Below are 18,379 nucleotides of genomic sequence, written 5' to 3'. Positions count from 1 at the left end.
GAATCCGACTTACTGCCGACAATGCGGACCAAGCTCTGACACCAGTCATACAGGGACCGAACAGCCCTTATAAGGACTTACAAAGGGATGTGGTCGAATGCCTTCTCCAAGTTCACAAAGCACATGTAGACTGGTTGGGCAAACTCCCATGAACCCTCCAAAACCCTGCGGAGAGTATAGAGCTGGTCCACTGTTCCATGACCTGGGCGAAAACCACACTTCTCCTCCATGAATCCGAAGAGGTTTTTGGAGTAACCTATAGGTCAGCTGTTCAAACCCAGGTGTGAGGACTCTTCAGCCAATCAGTCCTCTAATTAGTGGCCTAATTAGGGAGTTGCAGCAAAAACCTGCATACACACTGGCCCTTTGCAGATATGATTTCCCACCCCTGACCTAGAGAGAGAGAGAGAGCGAGGGAAAGCTTATATTTTCCATAAATTTGCATTAAAATCAGCATTTTTCACATCAACCGGTGCTATACACGTTGTTACTGATTAACTTCCTGTCAATGTTGTGGACAAAATGAAACAGCAGATGGCTATCAGCACACAAAATATCAACACAAACACAAGGTGGAATCATTTTATTACCTATAAAATTTAAACTATGCTAATTGCCTATCTATACTAAAGTAAACATTGACCAGTTAGAACACTACTTTTAAGTGGTGGAAGCTTTAATGGGGGTTTGAAATAACAGCGTAGCCTCGACTAATGCGCTGATAGATGCACTTCAAGCTTAGGAGAACAGGAAAAGTTCCCCTATTTAAATAGAACTTTTAGCACAGCTGCTGACTGATAGTGCAGAACCTATTTGATGTAGTGTTTTGTTCCTTAATGCGATTCCATCTAATGTTTTTCCCCACTGAGTAACGTTTGTAATGTTCATCCCTGTAGGCAGCATGTCCAATTAACGTTCTGGTGGTATCACAGAAAATGATGTGCGTATGCAGTATGTTTATCTAATATCTCCCTTAGCCTAATGTGCACTGCAGAGTAACGTTTACATTAATCTTCATGGTTTCTTTATGAAAAATGGCTGTGAAATGTTTTAATATTCGGCCACATTTCTTTGGCAGATGTAGTCAAAGAGGTTCTATCCATGGATGGGAAGGAAAGCGTGGCCACAATCCCTTGTAAAATAACAGTGAGGAAAACTTGTATGGTCACTTTGCATGTAACTTTGCAATGTGTCTGCCTTATATACATTCATGTTAACAATGAAAATGTGCAGATTGTATTTGTGCATTGTTTTACTACAATTAAATTAATGTGTTAAAAGTTTGTTTATTTCTGAAGTAATTCTTTTCTTTTTCTGTATTTAGTTGTGCTCATTTTAAGACGGGGTGGGTGGGCAATCTTACACACAAAGGGCCGCTGTGTTTGCGGGTTTTCGCTGCAGCTCCCTAATTAGATTCATAATTAGAGGACGGATTGGCTGAAGAGTCCTCACACCTGGGTTTGAACAGCTGACCTACAGGTCATCCCAGAAACCTGCATACGCACCGGCCCTTTGCGGATAAGATTGGCCACCCCTGGTTTAAGAGCAGCAGAAAGTTACATCACTCCGGAATCACTATTATACTTGGGTATGGGCACGCGGTCTTATTTAGAAAAGATACTAAAAGAGATGCATATAATGTTTATTCATTTGTTTTAAATTTGTCCGAGTAACAAAGCAAAGGAATGATAAGCCACTTCAGTCGAAAACGGCATTTTACTTCTCATTTCAAATAAAATGCAGGGTTGGCAACTTTGGTCAACTGCATGGAGTAAAATTTTCTGTTCTCTGTTCTGCACATACAATTACATGAATGTAAGTTTTATTACCATGTAAATAGTCTGTAGGGTTTGCAAACTGCCGTAACGTTTTTGATGCTGCTAATTTTAAGTTCAGAATGGAACATAGATTTGCCGAGATTTCTTGCGTGAGAGTCTAAAAGTTTGCAACTGTCACGATCGGGGTGCAGCGAGCGCGGCGATCGTGCGTGTAAGGAGCAATGAGCAGGCAGACAGGCGAATACGGGGCAAAACGGGAGTTTACTGGGGAAACAGGGACCAGGAAACAGCTCACGCTTACCAACATTAGGAAACACCAATGACGGACCACGCTAACAGGTAAGACCAGGACTTAAAACCAGACAAGACTAATCAAAGTAATCAGATACAGCGGGGTACAATCAGGGAAATACACGTGGGAAGGCAGGGGGCGTGGCACACACGAGGAGCGGACGAGCCGGGCATGACAGAGCCCCCCCCCAAAGGCGCGCTTCACCGGGCGCGCCCAGGAGGAGGCGACGAACGGGACGAGGGGACCAAGACCTGAAAAAACAAAACCCAAAACCAAGAACAAGAGACCGGGAATTAAACAGAGAGACAGAACAGGCACAAAGACAGGACCAGGGACAAAACCTGACAGAGGACGGGGAACACGGACCGACAGAGAAAGAGAGGGGACACAGAAGGAACCGGCGGGACACAAGGGCCAGGAGTGAACAGAGGGCACAGAGGAGGACGGGTAGCAAAGACAGGAGGAATACGAGGAGCAGAGACGGGCGGAACGAAGGGACGAGCAGAAAACGAAGGGACAGAGACAGGCGGGACAAAGGCAGGGGCATAGGGAGACAAGGAGGGGGAACCAAGGGGAGCCCGAGGGAGACCCAGCGGGCGACGGGCGGCAGCCGGAGGGGCCGCAGGCGGCCGGGAGGCCGGAGCCGGAGGGGACCTCGGAGGGGCCGAGGAGGCAGGGCGAGGGACCCGCGGAGGGGCCAGGGAGGGAGCAGGAGGGAGCACCGGGGAAGGGGACGAGGGAGCAGGAGGGGCCCACGGCGAAGGCCCGGAGGAGGGGGGAGCTGCAGCAGGCGACGACGTCCGGGGGAGGGCCGGAGGTAGGGGCCCCGCAGGCGACCGAGGAGCCGCCGTCGGGGAGTCCGCAGGCGACCGACCAGGCTCTGGAGAGGGGAGCGAGGCGGGGCGACGAGGCACTGGAGAGGGACCCGCAGGCGACAGCCGACCCGGAGGGCCAGGACCCGCAGGCGCCAGCCGAGCCAGAGCGCAGGCGAGGGAGGGCGAGCCAGGGGGCAGGGCGGGCGGGACCCCAGCCCTGCGTCTGTGTCCCCTTCCCCTGCGGGACACAGACAGGCCGACCCTAGTTCGGGGTCGAAGTCGCCGGGGCGAGGGACAAGGGGTTACAAGTTCTGTCCCCGAGGGGTCCCATTCCAGCTCCTCCACCTCCGAAGAGGGAGGAGCCAAGATGGAGTTGTCCAGGACCACCTCGGGGACTAGGACAGGGACTGGAGCTGCAGCAGTCGGAGGGGGCGCCTCTGGAGCTGCTGCAGTCGGAGGGGGCGCCTCTGGAGCTGCTGCAGTCGGAGGGGGCGCCTCTGGAGCTGCTGCAGTCGGAGGGGGCGCCTCTGGAGCTGCTGCAGTCGGAGGGGGCGCCGGGACAGGAACACGGTCAGGCGGCCGGGGCATCAGCCCGGAAACTGCAGGACGCTGCAGTGGGGACCTCGGCCCAGGTGCTGCAAGCCGCTGCCGTGGGGGCGCCCGCCCGGGAACTGCAGGACGCTGCAGAGGGGGTGCCGGCACGGGCGCTGCAAGCCGCCGTCGTGGGGGCGCTCGCCCTGGAACTGCAAGACACTGCAGTGGGGGCGCCGGCCCAGGCGCTGCAAGCCGCCATCGTGGGGGCGCTCGCCCTGGAACTGCAGGTGACTGCAGTGGGGGCGCCTTGGAAGCAGCTGTAGCAGGCGGGGACAGAAGCGTCTCAGAAGCGGCTGCGGCGAGATCAGGAACTGGGGCGAGATCAGGAACTGGGGCGAGATCAGGAACTGGGGCGAGATCAGGAACTGGGGCGAGATCAGGAACTGGGGCGAGATCAGGAACTGGGGCGAGATCAGGAACTGGGGCGAGATCAGGAACTGGGGCTGCAGGCAATTGCTGTGGGGGCGCTCGCCCGGGAACTGCAGGGGACTGCAGCGGGGGCACCTCAGGAGCGGCTGCAGCAGGGCGGTCAGGGACAGGAGCGCAGTCAGGGACAGGAGCTGCAGCAGGCGGCTGCAGTGGGGGCGCCTGCCCGGGAGCTGCAGGTTGCTGCAGTGGGGGCGCCGGCCCGGGAGCTGCAGGTGGCTGCAGTGGGGGCGCCTGGACAGGAACAGGAGCGCGGTCAGGAACAGGAGCGCGGTCAGGAACAGGAGCGCGGTCAGGAACAGGAGCGCGGTCAGGAACAGGAGCGCGGTCAGGAACAGGAGCTGGCTGCAGTGGGGGCGCCTGCCCGGGAGCTGCAGCAGGTGGCTGCAGAGGGGGCGCCTGCCCGGGAGCTGCAGCAGGCGGCTGCAGAGGGGGCGCCTGCCCGGGAGCTGCAGCAGGCGGCTGCAGAGGGGGCGCCTGCCCGGGAGCTGCAGCAGGCGGCTGCAGAGGGGGCGCCTGCCCGGGAGCTGCAGCAGGCGGCTGCAGAGGGGGTGCCTCTGCAGGAACTGGAGCGCGGTCAGGAACTGGAACACAGTCAGGAACAGGAGCTGGCTGCAGTGGGGGCGCCTGCCCGGGAGCTGCAGCAGGCGGCTGCAGAGGGGGCGCCTGCCCGGGAGCTGCAGCAGGCGGCTGCAGAGGGGGTGCCTCTGCAGGAACTGGAGCGCGGTCAGGAACTGGAACACGGTCAGGAACAGGAGCTGGCTGCAGTGGGGGCGCCTGCCCGGGAGCTGCAGCAGGCGGCTGCAGAGGGGGCGCCTGCCCGGGAGCTGCAGCAGGCGGCTGCAGAGGGGGCGCGGCTGCAGGAACTGGAGCGCAGTCAGGAACAGGAGCTGGCTGCAGTGGGGGCGCCTGCCCGGGAGCTGCAGGTTGCTGCAGTGGGGGCGCCTGCCCGGGAGCTGCAGGTTGCTGCAGTGGGGGCGCCTGCCCGGGAGCTGCAGCAGGCAGCGAAGGCGGCTGCGCAGGCGGCGGCTGCGCAGGCGGCGGCAGCGGCGAAGGCGGCTGCGCAGGCGGCGGCAGCGGCGAAGGCGGCAATGGCGGCTGCACGGGAGCGGGGTCCGCCGGCAATGGCGGCTGCACGGGAGCGGGGTCCGCGGGCGGCAGGAGCGGAGGGAGCTCCTCGGGTCCGGCCGTTGCAGCGAGCAGCGGAGGGAGGTCCTCTGTACCGGCGATCGCCGGTCTCCTTCTCCCTCGCTGGCGCCTAGCGGTGGCGGGAGGCGGCGCGACGTCCGTAAAAACGGACGGCGGAAGAAAGGCCTCCGGCTCCGGGTAAGGGTAGAGGAAGGGCTCCTCGTCCTCGTCCTCACTGGAGAACCAGTATTTCCACACGGGATCGGGGTCGCGTGTGGTCAGCCTCCGGGCTGGAGGTAGGGCGGGTACTTCCCTTTCGTCCCCTGTCGGGAGCCAAAGCCTGGAGAGCGAGCAGGCGCCGAGACGGATCGTCTCCTGCGGGACTCTCCTCCTCCCTGTCCGCTTCTTTTTGTGGTCCGTCATTCTGTCACGATCGGGGTGCAGCGAGCGCGGCGATCGTGCGTGTAAGGAGCAATGAGCAGGCAGACAGGCGAATACGGGGCAAAACGGGAGTTTACTGGGGAAACAGGGACCAGGAAACAGCTCACGCTTACCAACATTAGGAAACACCAATGACGGACCACGCTAACAGGTAAGACCAGGACTTAAAACCAGACAAGACTAATCAAAGTAATCAGATACAGCGGGGTACAATCAGGGAAATACACGTGGGAAGGCAGGGGGCGTGGCACACACGAGGAGCGGACGAGCCGGGCATGACAGCAACCCTGAACACGTACATTTTTTTGTTTCAACTGAACTGATTTGTATAGAAAATAACAGTATACAGTTGTTAAAAAGCAGAAACTTCGACCAACATGAAATCACCACAAACTTCTATTTATTCAACATTTTATAAAATGCATACTATGTTGAAAAATTTCCAGCTTTACGGACAGAACAGCCACTCTGTTATGAACATTACGCCATTTTGATTGTTGTTAGCTGCTGTTATTAACACTAATAACACATTAGCGCAAGCAAAAGGGCTACTTACACCGAAGAAGTTCTTGCTTGTTCATTGGCGTGGGAAAAGGCGGTTCTAGTGTTATTATGTGGTAATCAGCTATTTATTTAATCACTATTTTTCTTTTTGCTACAATTGTTTTCATTATTACTTTATTTAACTTGACACACCACATCTTTAAATTCTCATCCTTGCATTGGAATACAGACCAGTTAATATTGATGGTATCTCATGCTGCGTCATGTTTTAAAATTACTACACACTGATTATTGAACTGAAGCTTGACATAAAAAAATTAAATGGCAAATCGCAATCGCAATGTTTGTCAGAAAAATCACGATTAGATATTTTCCCCAAATCGTGCAGCCTACCCAGCCCTATACTTAATCATAAGTAGGATGCGAGATACAAGACTTTTGGAATTTTTACTTTTTTGATTGCATTCACAGATCTTTGTGGGGACCTAAAAAATGATCCCCACAATGCCAAAAAAAAACAGATTTTTATTACATTGTGGGGAACATTTGTCAAAAACTCCCCACGAGTGTCATCTTGGCATCATGTGGCCTTTCTCTGTGGTCTCACAGTCTTTTCCATCTCTGACACACAAGCTGCTGTCATTTCTTAAGACGTCATTCTTGACTCCTAATGTCTCAGCTAGTTTTGTCCGTCTGTCTTAAGCTACCAACAATATTGAAATGTGCTCTAGTCCCCTTCCCTCCCCCGCCCTCACGTACATTGCAGGGGGTGAATGGTCAGCTTGCAGATACACTCCAAAGAATTCTACTATCACAGCAGCTTCATCGACATGCTCTGGCTGTCATGTTCATAAGCATCAGTGCCTGTAGTTTTCATAGCAGGAGATAAATGAATAGTGACCCTGAAAATGTGAAAGCAACACCCTTTGTACGGAATAACGTTTATGATGATGCAGCAACTTCTATTTCTCTCTAGACCTCAGATGTCAAAGTTAATAGTGACGGCATTGATGCTGAACTCTTGTCATCTGAGATAAATCTTGAACAGTGGCTTCAATTGCTGTCTCAGAAGGTGGGCTGACGTTGCCTGACTCAGATTGGATTGTAATGAATTCTCTAATATCTTTTATACCTCTGACAGATGAAACAACAATTCTAAACACATTAACCAACTGCAGAGTTGGTTACAAAGCAACTTTGTACTCATCAAAATTTTGATTAGTTACTGTCATTTAATTTCATATTTTTTCTCAGTAACTGTAACGGATTACAATTACATTTATTTTGTAATTTCATTATGTAATGCTGTTATATGTAATTAGTTACTCTCCAACACTGCATTCATCTGCGGATGATTCATTCCAGACCCCCCACTGATACCAAAATTTGTGGATGGTCAGGTCCTATTTATCAAATGGTGTAGTGTTTGCTTATGACCTACGCACATCCTTCTGCAGACTTTAAATAATCTCTAAATTAATATTTAATGCAATATACAGTAAATGCTGTGTACTTAGCTATTATACTGTACTGTTTAGGGAATAATGACGAGGAAAAAAAAGTGTACATGTTCAGTCCAGATGCAACCATTGTAGTCCTAAGTACATAGTACACGCCAGCAACAATGTAACTTTTTCTTGCTGTCAACACTTATAGATTCATTTGTGTGGATTTAGTGTAGTGCTTGCCGCATGACAAGTTTTGCTCTATTTTTTCTTAGAATATTTTCAATCAGTAGATGCAGAAACCCTGGATATGGAGAGCCGACTGTATATCTCACCACAGAAAGTCAAGTCTTCCACTAAGTTATTATTTCTGCAGAAAAGCATGGCAAGTCAGAACACATCATAAATGCAACTGACCCCAGAATCTGAAATTAACTGTTGATACAATATTAGCTGAAATGATTTTAATCACCACAAGTTGGACAAAGGGATTCCCCAATCAGAAATGAGATGCACCTTAATGTCGGCTAATCATTTGTGCTCTCTGTCTAGGGATGTCAAAGATTGAGCATGTTAATCCAATCTTTCTTGGCATCAGATAGTGGAGACAGTTATAGCTTAAGATGAACTGTCTGCAGATCCCTTTCCTTCAGAACCTCTACTTATGGGAGGAGCAACCCTTGAATACCTGAGATATCCTTCACATCATTTCATTGACATTTTGACAGCTGGCTTCTCAGAAGTCATACAGAAGTTGCATTATTTACCTTAATTAACTGACATGAGAGCAGTTCCCGGAGCGGTGGGGGGGAGGATACATTGTTTATGTAAATGAACTATGAAATGTTCTCATCTGAACCATACCAGGCAAATGATAGAGTAGTTTTTCAACACCACACCAACAACCTGCTACATCCATCAACACCAAGACCATTGTTCTAGATAGACCATCTGCAATAATTGAAACAAAGATTAATGTGAAAACATTACTGACAAACCTTGGACTGAGGCATTATCATTTACAAACATTTATGGGCCTTTGACAGCCATGGCAGGGTTGGATTTACACAGTAATGGCTTTGCCTCTGCTGAGCCTGCAGGGCTGTCTTTCACATCTGTATATACAGACGTGACATTGTAACCTGTGAAAAATAGGGATTCAGTCCTTTCCGGTGAGATAATATGCTAGTCTTCTCTGATGATTCCCTGTAGCTTAGTCTTGACTTGAAATCTCCACCTCTGGATGGAACTAAGTATTTTATACTTAACTGGTTGGTTGAAACAAAATCTTGGTCTGAATTTTTACTTTCTGGACTTGAAATGCTGAGCGAAGGCCTTTAACTCCAAGCTCTAGGGTGCTGAATGCTGGCTGATCCTTGCTTTGATCCCCAAGCTTGCTCCATGAGACACCTGTTTGTGTGTCTCATGGAGAGCAAGATGGGGCAGATAAAGAGTGAATTTCTCCACGGGGAATAATTAAGTACCAGTATTCTACTGAATGATCAAGTAGATGCAGCTGGTGTAAAAAGTGTGCATTTGGAGTCCTTGACACCAAGCCTGCAAAGTGTAATTTCATCTGACAGTCTAATGCATTGGCCCTCCATAGGAATAGATACACTTGTAAATGGATGACTCAGTCTTCATTTCTCTCTTCTTCTTCATTCTTTGTTCTATATTAGACAATGTTGGTTCTGCTTCAGACTTGTATCAGGTGAATGTGCTTTACTTTAACTCAGAGCCACAAGATCAACTTTTTGTTATGAAACCTAAATTTCTGGTACATGAGCTTTGTGAAGTTTGAGGATTTACTTAGCACTAAACGCACAGCTCCCTTGTGGATACCTGTGCCATATTAATCTGTAATAGTATATTCTTCTCCATTAAAACCTCTTTCTCATGTTCCCTTGAATTTGTACCTAGTCTTTGGGATAGTTTTGATCATTGTAACTGTGGTTTAGCAAGTACTTCCTTCATATCTCCACAAGAGGGCAACAGCGACTCTTTTTCCCTGAATCCATCCAAGCTTAAATCTTTCATCATGTTCAGTGAAAACCTCAGCTGAATTTTTGAATGATTTGCCATACAGCTTATCTACAACACCAATTATTGATATCCTTGTGGATATCAGAATCCCTGCTTACTGGAGCAGGATCTCTCTTGATAGCACTGTGATGGCAGCTCTCTGTAGTATTGCAAGGAGTTAGCCAGTAAAGACTGTGGCTGCAGGGCTGTCAGCATCTGTGACAGTTCTTCCCTAAGATGGTTTGGAACGGCAGCCTGTAACCTGAACTGTTCTTTCCCTTACTGTGAACTGCAATGCTGGAGATTCTTCTTTGTCTTGGCCTTCAATGGTTTTTTGCCTTTAAAACAATCCATTCAGCATTTACAGAAAATAACCTCTGCTGTTATGAGTTTCACTCTTCCTGCAATAGAATAATCCATTGTTAATCCATCCCAGTTGATTGAACACAGACAATAAAGGTAGTGTTTCTGGAGCCCCACTTACTGGATCTGTAGTCTCTCTCTCTGTTAGCCCTGAGACTCTTGGTGTTGACAAGCACACAGTCTCACTCTGATGCTGCGGAGTTCGGCAGGTCTGCCTTTAAACATCTGATCCACTTCTCACCTCCTTTTGTTACTTCATCGCCAGCTCTTCCTCTGCCCGATATTAATGCTGGAAGCTCTGTTGTGGAGCTGGCCGCTGTTTATCCCTGCAGTGGAGAGTCGTCCTCTGGCATAGCAGTGATTTAGCTACATCCTGTGTTCTCCCTACTTGATGTTAGCTTGGTGGGCAGCCCATATTGCTGCGATGGGCATCATCATGTTCACGCTATCCATCCAACAAGAGTACAGATCTGCTTGAGGTCACCCTGTAGGTCAGCAGCAGCATGCGCTTCTTTGAGAAGTGCTTCCAGGCCACTGTCTCCAAAGGGCCTGTGGTTGACCTTCTGGTGAGCAGCGCAGCTGAGGCGGACCAGATCGATAAGCACTGAGCCCCGCGTTACACTACGTGATTACCAGTCGGCACTATGTTCTGCTCTATGTATTGTTCCATGGTGTAGGTCATTTCGTAAGCCTTATCAGCGGCTCTCAAAAGCACAGCGGAGCTTTCAGTGAACCGAGACTCAGAATTCATGTGTAAATGACGGAATCTGGATGGAGCTTCTGTTGAGAGATTAGAGCAGCCCAGCCTGCTGCAGTCCTGCAGGCAGAGTGCTCCCCACAGCCTCATAATGAGATTGTGGTCATGGAGTTAAACTCATTAGTTAAGTGCATTGATTTGTGCTCTCTCAACTGAATTGAAATAGATTGAGCACCAGAAGTTTTCACTAGTGTATTGAACATGCCAGTCTAAGCACCATTTAGTCTCACTCATGCAGACTGATCTGAGCCTTCAAAGAGTATATGGACTTGAGCAAAAGAAATACAGAAAGAAGACAAACTAGAGGATGCAAGCTTTGTGATTCAATAGTTAGCCAATCTATATATTTTTATATGATTTGGAAGGTCCATGCCAATCTGGTGCATGAATTTATCTTTGCTTGTTTGTCCGACCTGGAGTTATACCTCCTTTATGCGAAGCAAAATGATTCAAAGTGTAACATTGATTAAAGATATTGATTTTCCCATCATCACCTTGATGGTGGAAATTTTCTCAGCTGGTAAACTTACTGGCAATAATGTTCTGGTACAGCATCATGAAAAACCCATGAAGGCAGTAGATGTTCAGGACATTTACAGAAGACTTCTGGACCTTTTGGGCACCTTACATGCAAACTTACCTTTTCGGGGTATTGTATCATCCATTCTTTTATAAGTCAGTAAATTTCCAAAGAGACAGACAGGGACTGGAACTGAATGTCAGTGTGTGACAGAGCGCTTGCCTGTCGGTTATCCGTAGGTGCCAGCAGCTGAATTGGCAAGCTGGCAGGTGCTGCTATTGGATGTCAGTAGCTGGCTGTCGGTGGTGCTGTTGGATGTCAGCAGCTGGCTGTCGGTGGTGCTGTTGGATGTCAGCAGCTGGCTATCAGTGGTGCTGTTGGATGTCAGCAGCTGGATATCGGTGGTGCTGTTGATGTCAGCAGTTGGTTATCAGTGGTGCTGTTTGATATTAGCAGCTGCCTATCAGTGGTGCTGTTGCTGACCTTTGTCTCCTTGCTGGTGCTGCTGTCCCTCCTCACAGTGTCCTTGAAGACATGCTAGTCGATAGGAGCAGAGCAGCCTGCTCCCTGCAGGGACCTTAATCCTCCCAGGTGAGAGTCTAGGGGTGAAGGTGATGTTCGTTACAACAGTCTTTTCAGACTGGTGTGCCGTCAGAATTGGCCAGTTTTGCCGTCTATATACAGCTCTGGAAAAAATTAAGAGACCACTCTATATATTTTTTTTAAATTTTCATTTTAAAATCCTGGTTTAACCCTGGTTCTGCTGCTGGAAGGTCACACTGTGAGGCAGACTGCTTCCAAGCTCAAAGTTTCTAAGACAGCAGTACACAAGAACAAGGTGAAGCAGGAGACACTGGGAGAGATGAAAAACCAGTCTGGTAGAGGGCAGAAGTGACTCTCTAATGCCAGAGATGGCTGTCAGTTTATTGGCAGGACCTCATAAATTGAAAGATGACCTCAAGTGACCTTCAAAAAGAAAGGGAAACAATAAGTGGTGTGAAGTACATTGATAGGATAATTTATAACAGGCTCCTAGAAGCAGGACTGAAGGCATATAAAGCAAAGGAAGAAACCCTTCATCAGTGAAGCAGGGAAAAGTCAGGCTGGAGTTTTTTAAAACAAAAAAAGGTGTATTTTACACAGCCGCCTACCCATAAATTTAAAAATGAGTGAAACTGAAAATTTTGCTGCGGTCCTAGAGCTGTATAAACTAAATAAAATATGCTGATGTATTAACAGTTAAATAATTAACGTACTTTAACTGGCCTAGACGAAGAAATCACTTTGCATGTACAGTTAAGGTCATTACTATTAGCCCCCGGCCAAAACTGAACAAAACTATATCTAATCTTTTTCTAAGAAAATAGTATAGATAGAGTATAAGAGTATTTAAATGTTTGCTTCCAAAAGAACAAAGACACAATTTCCAAGAGGTTTGCAAATATTTCACTGATGCACTTAATTGAAACAAGGAAAACACAAAAATAGCACGGCCAAAATTATTGGCCCTCTGACAATAGTCAGTAGTATACCCCTTCTGACTGATAGCAACCTCCTCTTGTAGTTCCTCAAAAGATTTGCACAAGTCTTCTGAGGGATCTTAGATCATTCCTCCCTGGCAAATTGTCTCAGCTCTTGCAAATTAGATGGTTTTCGAGCACGGACCTTAACCTGGAGCTTCCACCAAAGATTCTCAATAGGGTTGTGATTTGGGCTTTGAGGCTCAGAAAAAAAATAATCAGAACCAACTGTGGTATGTGCTTTGGGTCATTATCTAGCTGAAAGGCCTAGCGACGACCCAAAGCAAGACTGGCAGTAGATTTCTTCAAATCATCCTTTAAAATGTCAACGTAATCTTCTTTCTTTATGCCTTGTACTCGAACAGGGTTTCCTGTGCAAAATGGCCCCACAGCATTACACTCCCACCCCCAGGTTTGAGTGTGGGAACCGTGTTTTTAGAGTTAAAGGCCCCTCCTTACTTTCACCAGAACAAAGCTGTATCCATGTGCCCAAACAGCTTCAGTTCTCTCTCATCAGAGCAGAACATATTTCCAAAATTCTGTTCTCCTTGGCCGATGACATCGAAGCTTCCCACGATGAAGAGCCCTCACAACAGGTTTTTGGAGACTTCAGGTCCAGAAGAGGCCAGTTGGTCTTTGCCGTGATCCGGAGGTTCTTATTAGCGTTATTTTCCTCTCCAAAGTCTTTGAAATCTTGCACTGGCAACGACGTCCAGGTTTGTTTCAGACAGAATGGGTCACTTTGCCTTTTGCAATGATGCAACCATCAGCTGATCTGGACACAGGGGAACGCTTAGAAAGGGTCGTATCGCCATCGCTCTTAAGACGAGCATCCCCCATCTTATCTCCGAGGTCCTTAGTTATTTCTTTGTTTTTTGTCATGATGAAATTTCTTTTTACAAAGAATATAAGTGTCATGCCCCTCCATCTTGCCTTTAAGTACCACCGCTGCTCATTTCAGTCCATTTATTAGATCGTGGTGCTAACTGATTGAGCCAATCATGTCATATGTAGTTCAGATGTGGTTTGACATCAGAACATTTAACTTTACTACAGTGTTTCCTGTCAAATTCACATGGGGCTAATAATTTTGACCACACCAATTTTCAATATAGCTGTTATACAGCAATACAGACAGAAGTTGTTTCTTAAATAAAAATGTACCAGTTGGAGGTTTTTACATTGATGAATGTTTTTCTTTGTAAACTTTGATACATGATGTTAATATTGGACATAGATGAAGGAAAATGTCCAATTTCTAATAGAGGCTAATAATTATGACCTTTAATTATTCATTTTTATTTGTTTAATTGTCCAATAGGCTGTAAGCTTACTTCTCATATAATGAAATGCTGCTGGGAATACGACTGCTCTACTGACACTCATTCATGTACATTATGTTCATTATGCCCTGTAGTAAAAAGACAAGATCATGGAGAAACTTCTGAAAAGGATCATTTCAGAAAACGTACTTGATCCTGAACCAACAGGTTAAGTTAATATCAGTCACTGCTATTTCTGTTATGTTCTTCCTGCTGTTTTCAGTGTGAATTGAAAAGAGGCTTTAGAGCAACTTTATCATGCAGGATGGCTATTGTATCTGCATCATGCTGACAGCAGTTCCTCAGTGTTCAGCTTTTAATCCTTTGCAATGGTATTTGCCAGCACATCCTGTTTCCGAATGCATTGCCTGTTGCTGCTGGCTCTCTCTGAGGTCTGTGTGCATTTGTCAGTGGAACGTCTTCATAAAGCTGAGCTCTGTGAGTTCGAGCTTGTGGGGTAATGGGGGAAATGTTCATGTCATTGTCGACACTCAACGGCCATTACTAAAGAACAAAAATAAATAAACAGAAATCCAAAATTGCAGGGCCAGTTCTGCAAAGACTTCTTCTGTTTTTCGCAATCAAGACATTATTGAGTTACTCTATGGATAAACGTCGTTGAATTTATGGAAGGTGTGAATATTATTGACGATAATTTGACAAAGTCAGAGTAATGTCCTAGCTGTAGGCCATTGGTCAGTCATGCAAGGCGAGTCTGCGAGCACCTTTTACAGGGCTGTTCAAGATTTATGACTCAGGCTTTGCAATGAACCGTAGTAGAGGTCGGATGTTAAGGATGAGGTTATGGCCATGGTTGTAGTATATGAAGTCTTCACTGTGCAGAATCCTGCAGCTTATATAGTTGCAGGGACAGATTATTGCTTAAAGTGATTTGGGGTTAATTCTGGATAATTAATGGAGATAGAAGACTTACCCAAGTATGTGCCAAGATATTCAGGAGGCTCACTCTGGCTACATTGTGTCCTGTCAGTAATGACAGTCCAGTAACATTTATCATTTTATTATAATACCATAATTAATTTGTGTCCATGACCCTGTATTGGACAACCATGTATGGAAAATGTATGGATGCATGGATGGATGAATGCATGAACGAATGGATAATATATTTTGACCCTAAGCTTTGGTTTTATTTTATATACTAATGATGGATGTCTTTGGTCTGCCAAAGGAAACTGTAATATGTGGAGAAAAGCCAAGTGAACATTCAAAGCAAGCCCACAGGGAGCAGAGATGGGACTCAAATCTCCAAACCTGCAGACAGGAGGCGCCAGTGTCACTACTGAGCCACCGTGATTGGCAGAGATATTGCTGCTGTGAAATGGGTAATATTATCCCTGTAGGTCTTCCTACAAGCATATGATGATGGCAGCAAGTCCTGTGTTTTATAATTTAGTTGTTTGTGTGATTTGAGAACAAAATGTTTGCAGTTGTGCACAAATAAGGTTCACTGCAGTGTTTAAAAATGCACCGAACGTAATACCTCTGCCAGTCACGGGTGATCAACCTCTCTGGAAATCCTTGAACTTCTTTGTAAAATGGATGAATACATCAGATGCAGGTGGTTTGTATGGCATGCTGGAACCCTTTCTATTAAGTTCTACAGCTTTCTGTTAAGTGATTCTTGCAGTGAGATCCCAGCAGTGGTTCACTGCTTCTTGTTACAGGTGGCATTTTAATCTTTGTGACAGATTTAATTTTATAAAATGTAGATGCAACCAAATACACAATAGACTGTGCCCGAATACAGAATACCAAATTGCGTTGAATTATCATATGAATAGTGCATGTTTTCACTGTAGATTTACAGTACTACAATGAACAATGCTGTGGTTCAAATTCAACCCTAAAAGCATGTCTCCCCTGGTCCTTTGAAATCTTTTCATAATTAATGGTTTTGTCTGAAATAAAGAATGGATTAATTGGTTAGGAATTGTCTGGCTGGTGATCTTGGACAGCTTGGGGCAGTCGACCATTTCACAGAGAAGAGTCTAGCTTCATGCCACAGCACACAGCTCACTTAGAGGGGCACGTTATGCCCGTAAGGATCGAGTGGAATGAAGGTGGTGCTAAGTGTACTAAGAGTTGATCTGACTGAGGCATCGTAGCAGCAGGGAGACCCTATGCTGGTCAGTCATCAGGATCTGCAGAGGCAAAGGCAGGATGTGGTCTGTTCTGTTGGCTGCGGGTGGCGGTGATGGCTCCAGGCCTGCGAGGCTCCATCAGCACATTTACGGCACTCTGCTATGAAGTGGTGGGCTTTTGAATGGGGGGGGGGGTGTGGACCGTGGAAAATCATGGAATGAAGGTGTGAAGAGAGGCCAGCTTGATTAGGACAGGCTCACGGAGAGAGGAGAAAAGGACACTGGCTGGTCAGCACCAAGTACCACCTAGGGGTAAGATTTCGTTTCAGTGTGTGACACAGATGGATAAAAAGCAGTTAGAGAAAAGATTCTGCACAAGGATGTAGAAGAACCTGAGACACTGAAAGCAGTCCTGCTAGAATTCCCTACAGTTTCATGGCTCCAGCTCAAAGGGAATCTCAAACAGGATGAATTTCAAGCTACTAGAAGTAGTTCCAGGGCTGTTTCCCGTCATAGGCCTGCTTCATAGAGGATTGATCTGCACAGATTAATGTCTGTGTACCTCTGAAGTGTCCATGTGCTGGGTGATTATTCACTCTAAATGCCAGGTGATTATTCACTCTGGCTCTTGTCCTGACTTGACACTCTATAGGGTAACGCAGAAAAACGCATGACCACATCCACCCCTTTCATTATTACATTTATTTGCTCTTTAGATGCTTCTTTTCATTGTAATGCTATAGCATTAGTCAAAATGACACCCCCCCCCGTCACTGGAGGATTAGGGCCCGAGGTGACTGCCTTTAGGGGCCACACTGAGGCCCCCCATTGTTACATGAATGATCAGGGGCTCAGGTCATCTGCCTTTACACTGACGTCCCACTTTGTGGCATGGAGGATCGGGGGCCTTGGCTATCACACTATAGGAGGGCTGTGGGAGTGACATCGATGTCCCCTGAATGTGGACCTGGGAGAGACCCAGTAAGGATCATCAGCTATAGGGAAGTCAGCAACCTGGACTGGGTCTCGCTATGCCCTGACCTCCACAGCGCTGCCCTGTTGGCCTCCAGTCCTGGTGAGCAGAAAGAGGTGAGTATGCAGCTATCTACATATGCCACGACATGTAGGATCTCTGGGCTCTCCGTTTTACTGCCCGAATCTCTCTGGCCTATGATCACTCCTCCAAGGCCGATAATTTGCTGAACTTGCTAATGCTGGGTGACTACATTCAGCTTTATTACAATTAAAGTGAGCTGGAGTCCTTCAGGTACAATAACTCATGATATTATATAATACTAATAGTAACACAGGTTGTGTTGTGTTAAGTGGGATCAGTAGGAAATGTCCCTTCTTACTGTCATTCATTTTCAATGAGACATGACTTAATGCATCCTAATGAAGCTGAAGTGTGATCCTCATGGGGACGGCGTCCTGTTACGTGGTAAACGGCAGCCTAATCTTAGTGTAAATGATACACTCACAATGCTGTCTCCTCACACCCTCGCTTGACTCCTGCAGCAGTTTCATTATGGATGTGGCCCTGAATCCACAATCGCGGGAAAATGAGGTTGCCCCGTTTAGCCGGGTCATTAACTCGCATGGCCTCAGCAGGACACGAAGGGCATGTAGGGCTAAAGTTGGTGAAAAAAGGATTGGGCACACATCTGATTAATGGTGAATGGCTTAACTGTAGCATTTTTACATTGGCCTTTTAATGTGTGATGGACCTTGTGGCAGATATATTTATGTACAGTTTGCTCCTGAGCAATCGTCCAGAGTCTCAAGTAGCAGCACAACGTGTTCAGCAGGTGTCTGACCACCAGAAAGGGAGCAACTGAAAAAATAGCAAACAGCTTCAGGAACAGAATTAATTTTCTTTTTTCATGATTTGACTTTTTTTTCTTCTTTCTCGTGTTGAATCACTGTTCGTGGTGTATTGCACTTGGGATTCGGCCAATTATCAGAAGTAGGCTTTATCATCTAGGAAGCGCATATCACTTTTATGATTTGAATGGATGGTACAAGCTTCAAGCACTGAATATATTTTCTGTTTAATGAAATATATGGCAGGAAATAAGCCAGGCCAGTAAGATCCTGCAGCCAACCCATTGGTGGTTTGCACACAGCAAATTCTATTGCCCGTTAGAGACAGAGAGTAAATGGGGATTAGTTACGCTTCCTAGACTCATATCAAATTGGATTTCTCACTTTAAAAAAAAAAAAAAAACTAGCACATTTTCCTGTTGACTCACTTGATTATTGAAATATTCCCTGCAGCAATGCAAGGTGCTGCGTTTGCACTGTGTCACCTGCACTGCTGTGCACTGAAGGCTGATTTCCCAGGCTT

At 47.0% G+C, this 18,379-nt stretch overlaps 1 protein-coding gene across 1 annotated transcript; it reads left to right on the top strand.

Moving 5' to 3' along the window:
* The first annotated feature begins 1,809 nt into the window (after positions 1-1,809).
* On the top strand, positions 1,810-10,416 carry LOC125704127 (uncharacterized). Its single transcript, XM_048969457.1, has 4 exons — positions 1,810-1,815; positions 3,746-4,084; positions 4,121-4,684; positions 10,300-10,416. The coding sequence occupies exons 1-4, from the start codon at positions 1,810-1,812 to the stop codon at positions 10,414-10,416; spliced, it is 1,026 nt and encodes a 341-aa protein (XP_048825414.1).
* Positions 10,417-18,379: the final 7,963 nt, after the last annotated feature.

The sequence above is a fragment of the Brienomyrus brachyistius genome, chromosome 11 (genome assembly GCF_023856365.1).
Source record: "Brienomyrus brachyistius isolate T26 chromosome 11, BBRACH_0.4, whole genome shotgun sequence".
Classification (NCBI taxonomy): Eukaryota; Metazoa; Chordata; class Actinopteri; order Osteoglossiformes; family Mormyridae; genus Brienomyrus; species Brienomyrus brachyistius.
This window is presented reverse-complemented; position numbering and strand designations above follow the sequence as displayed.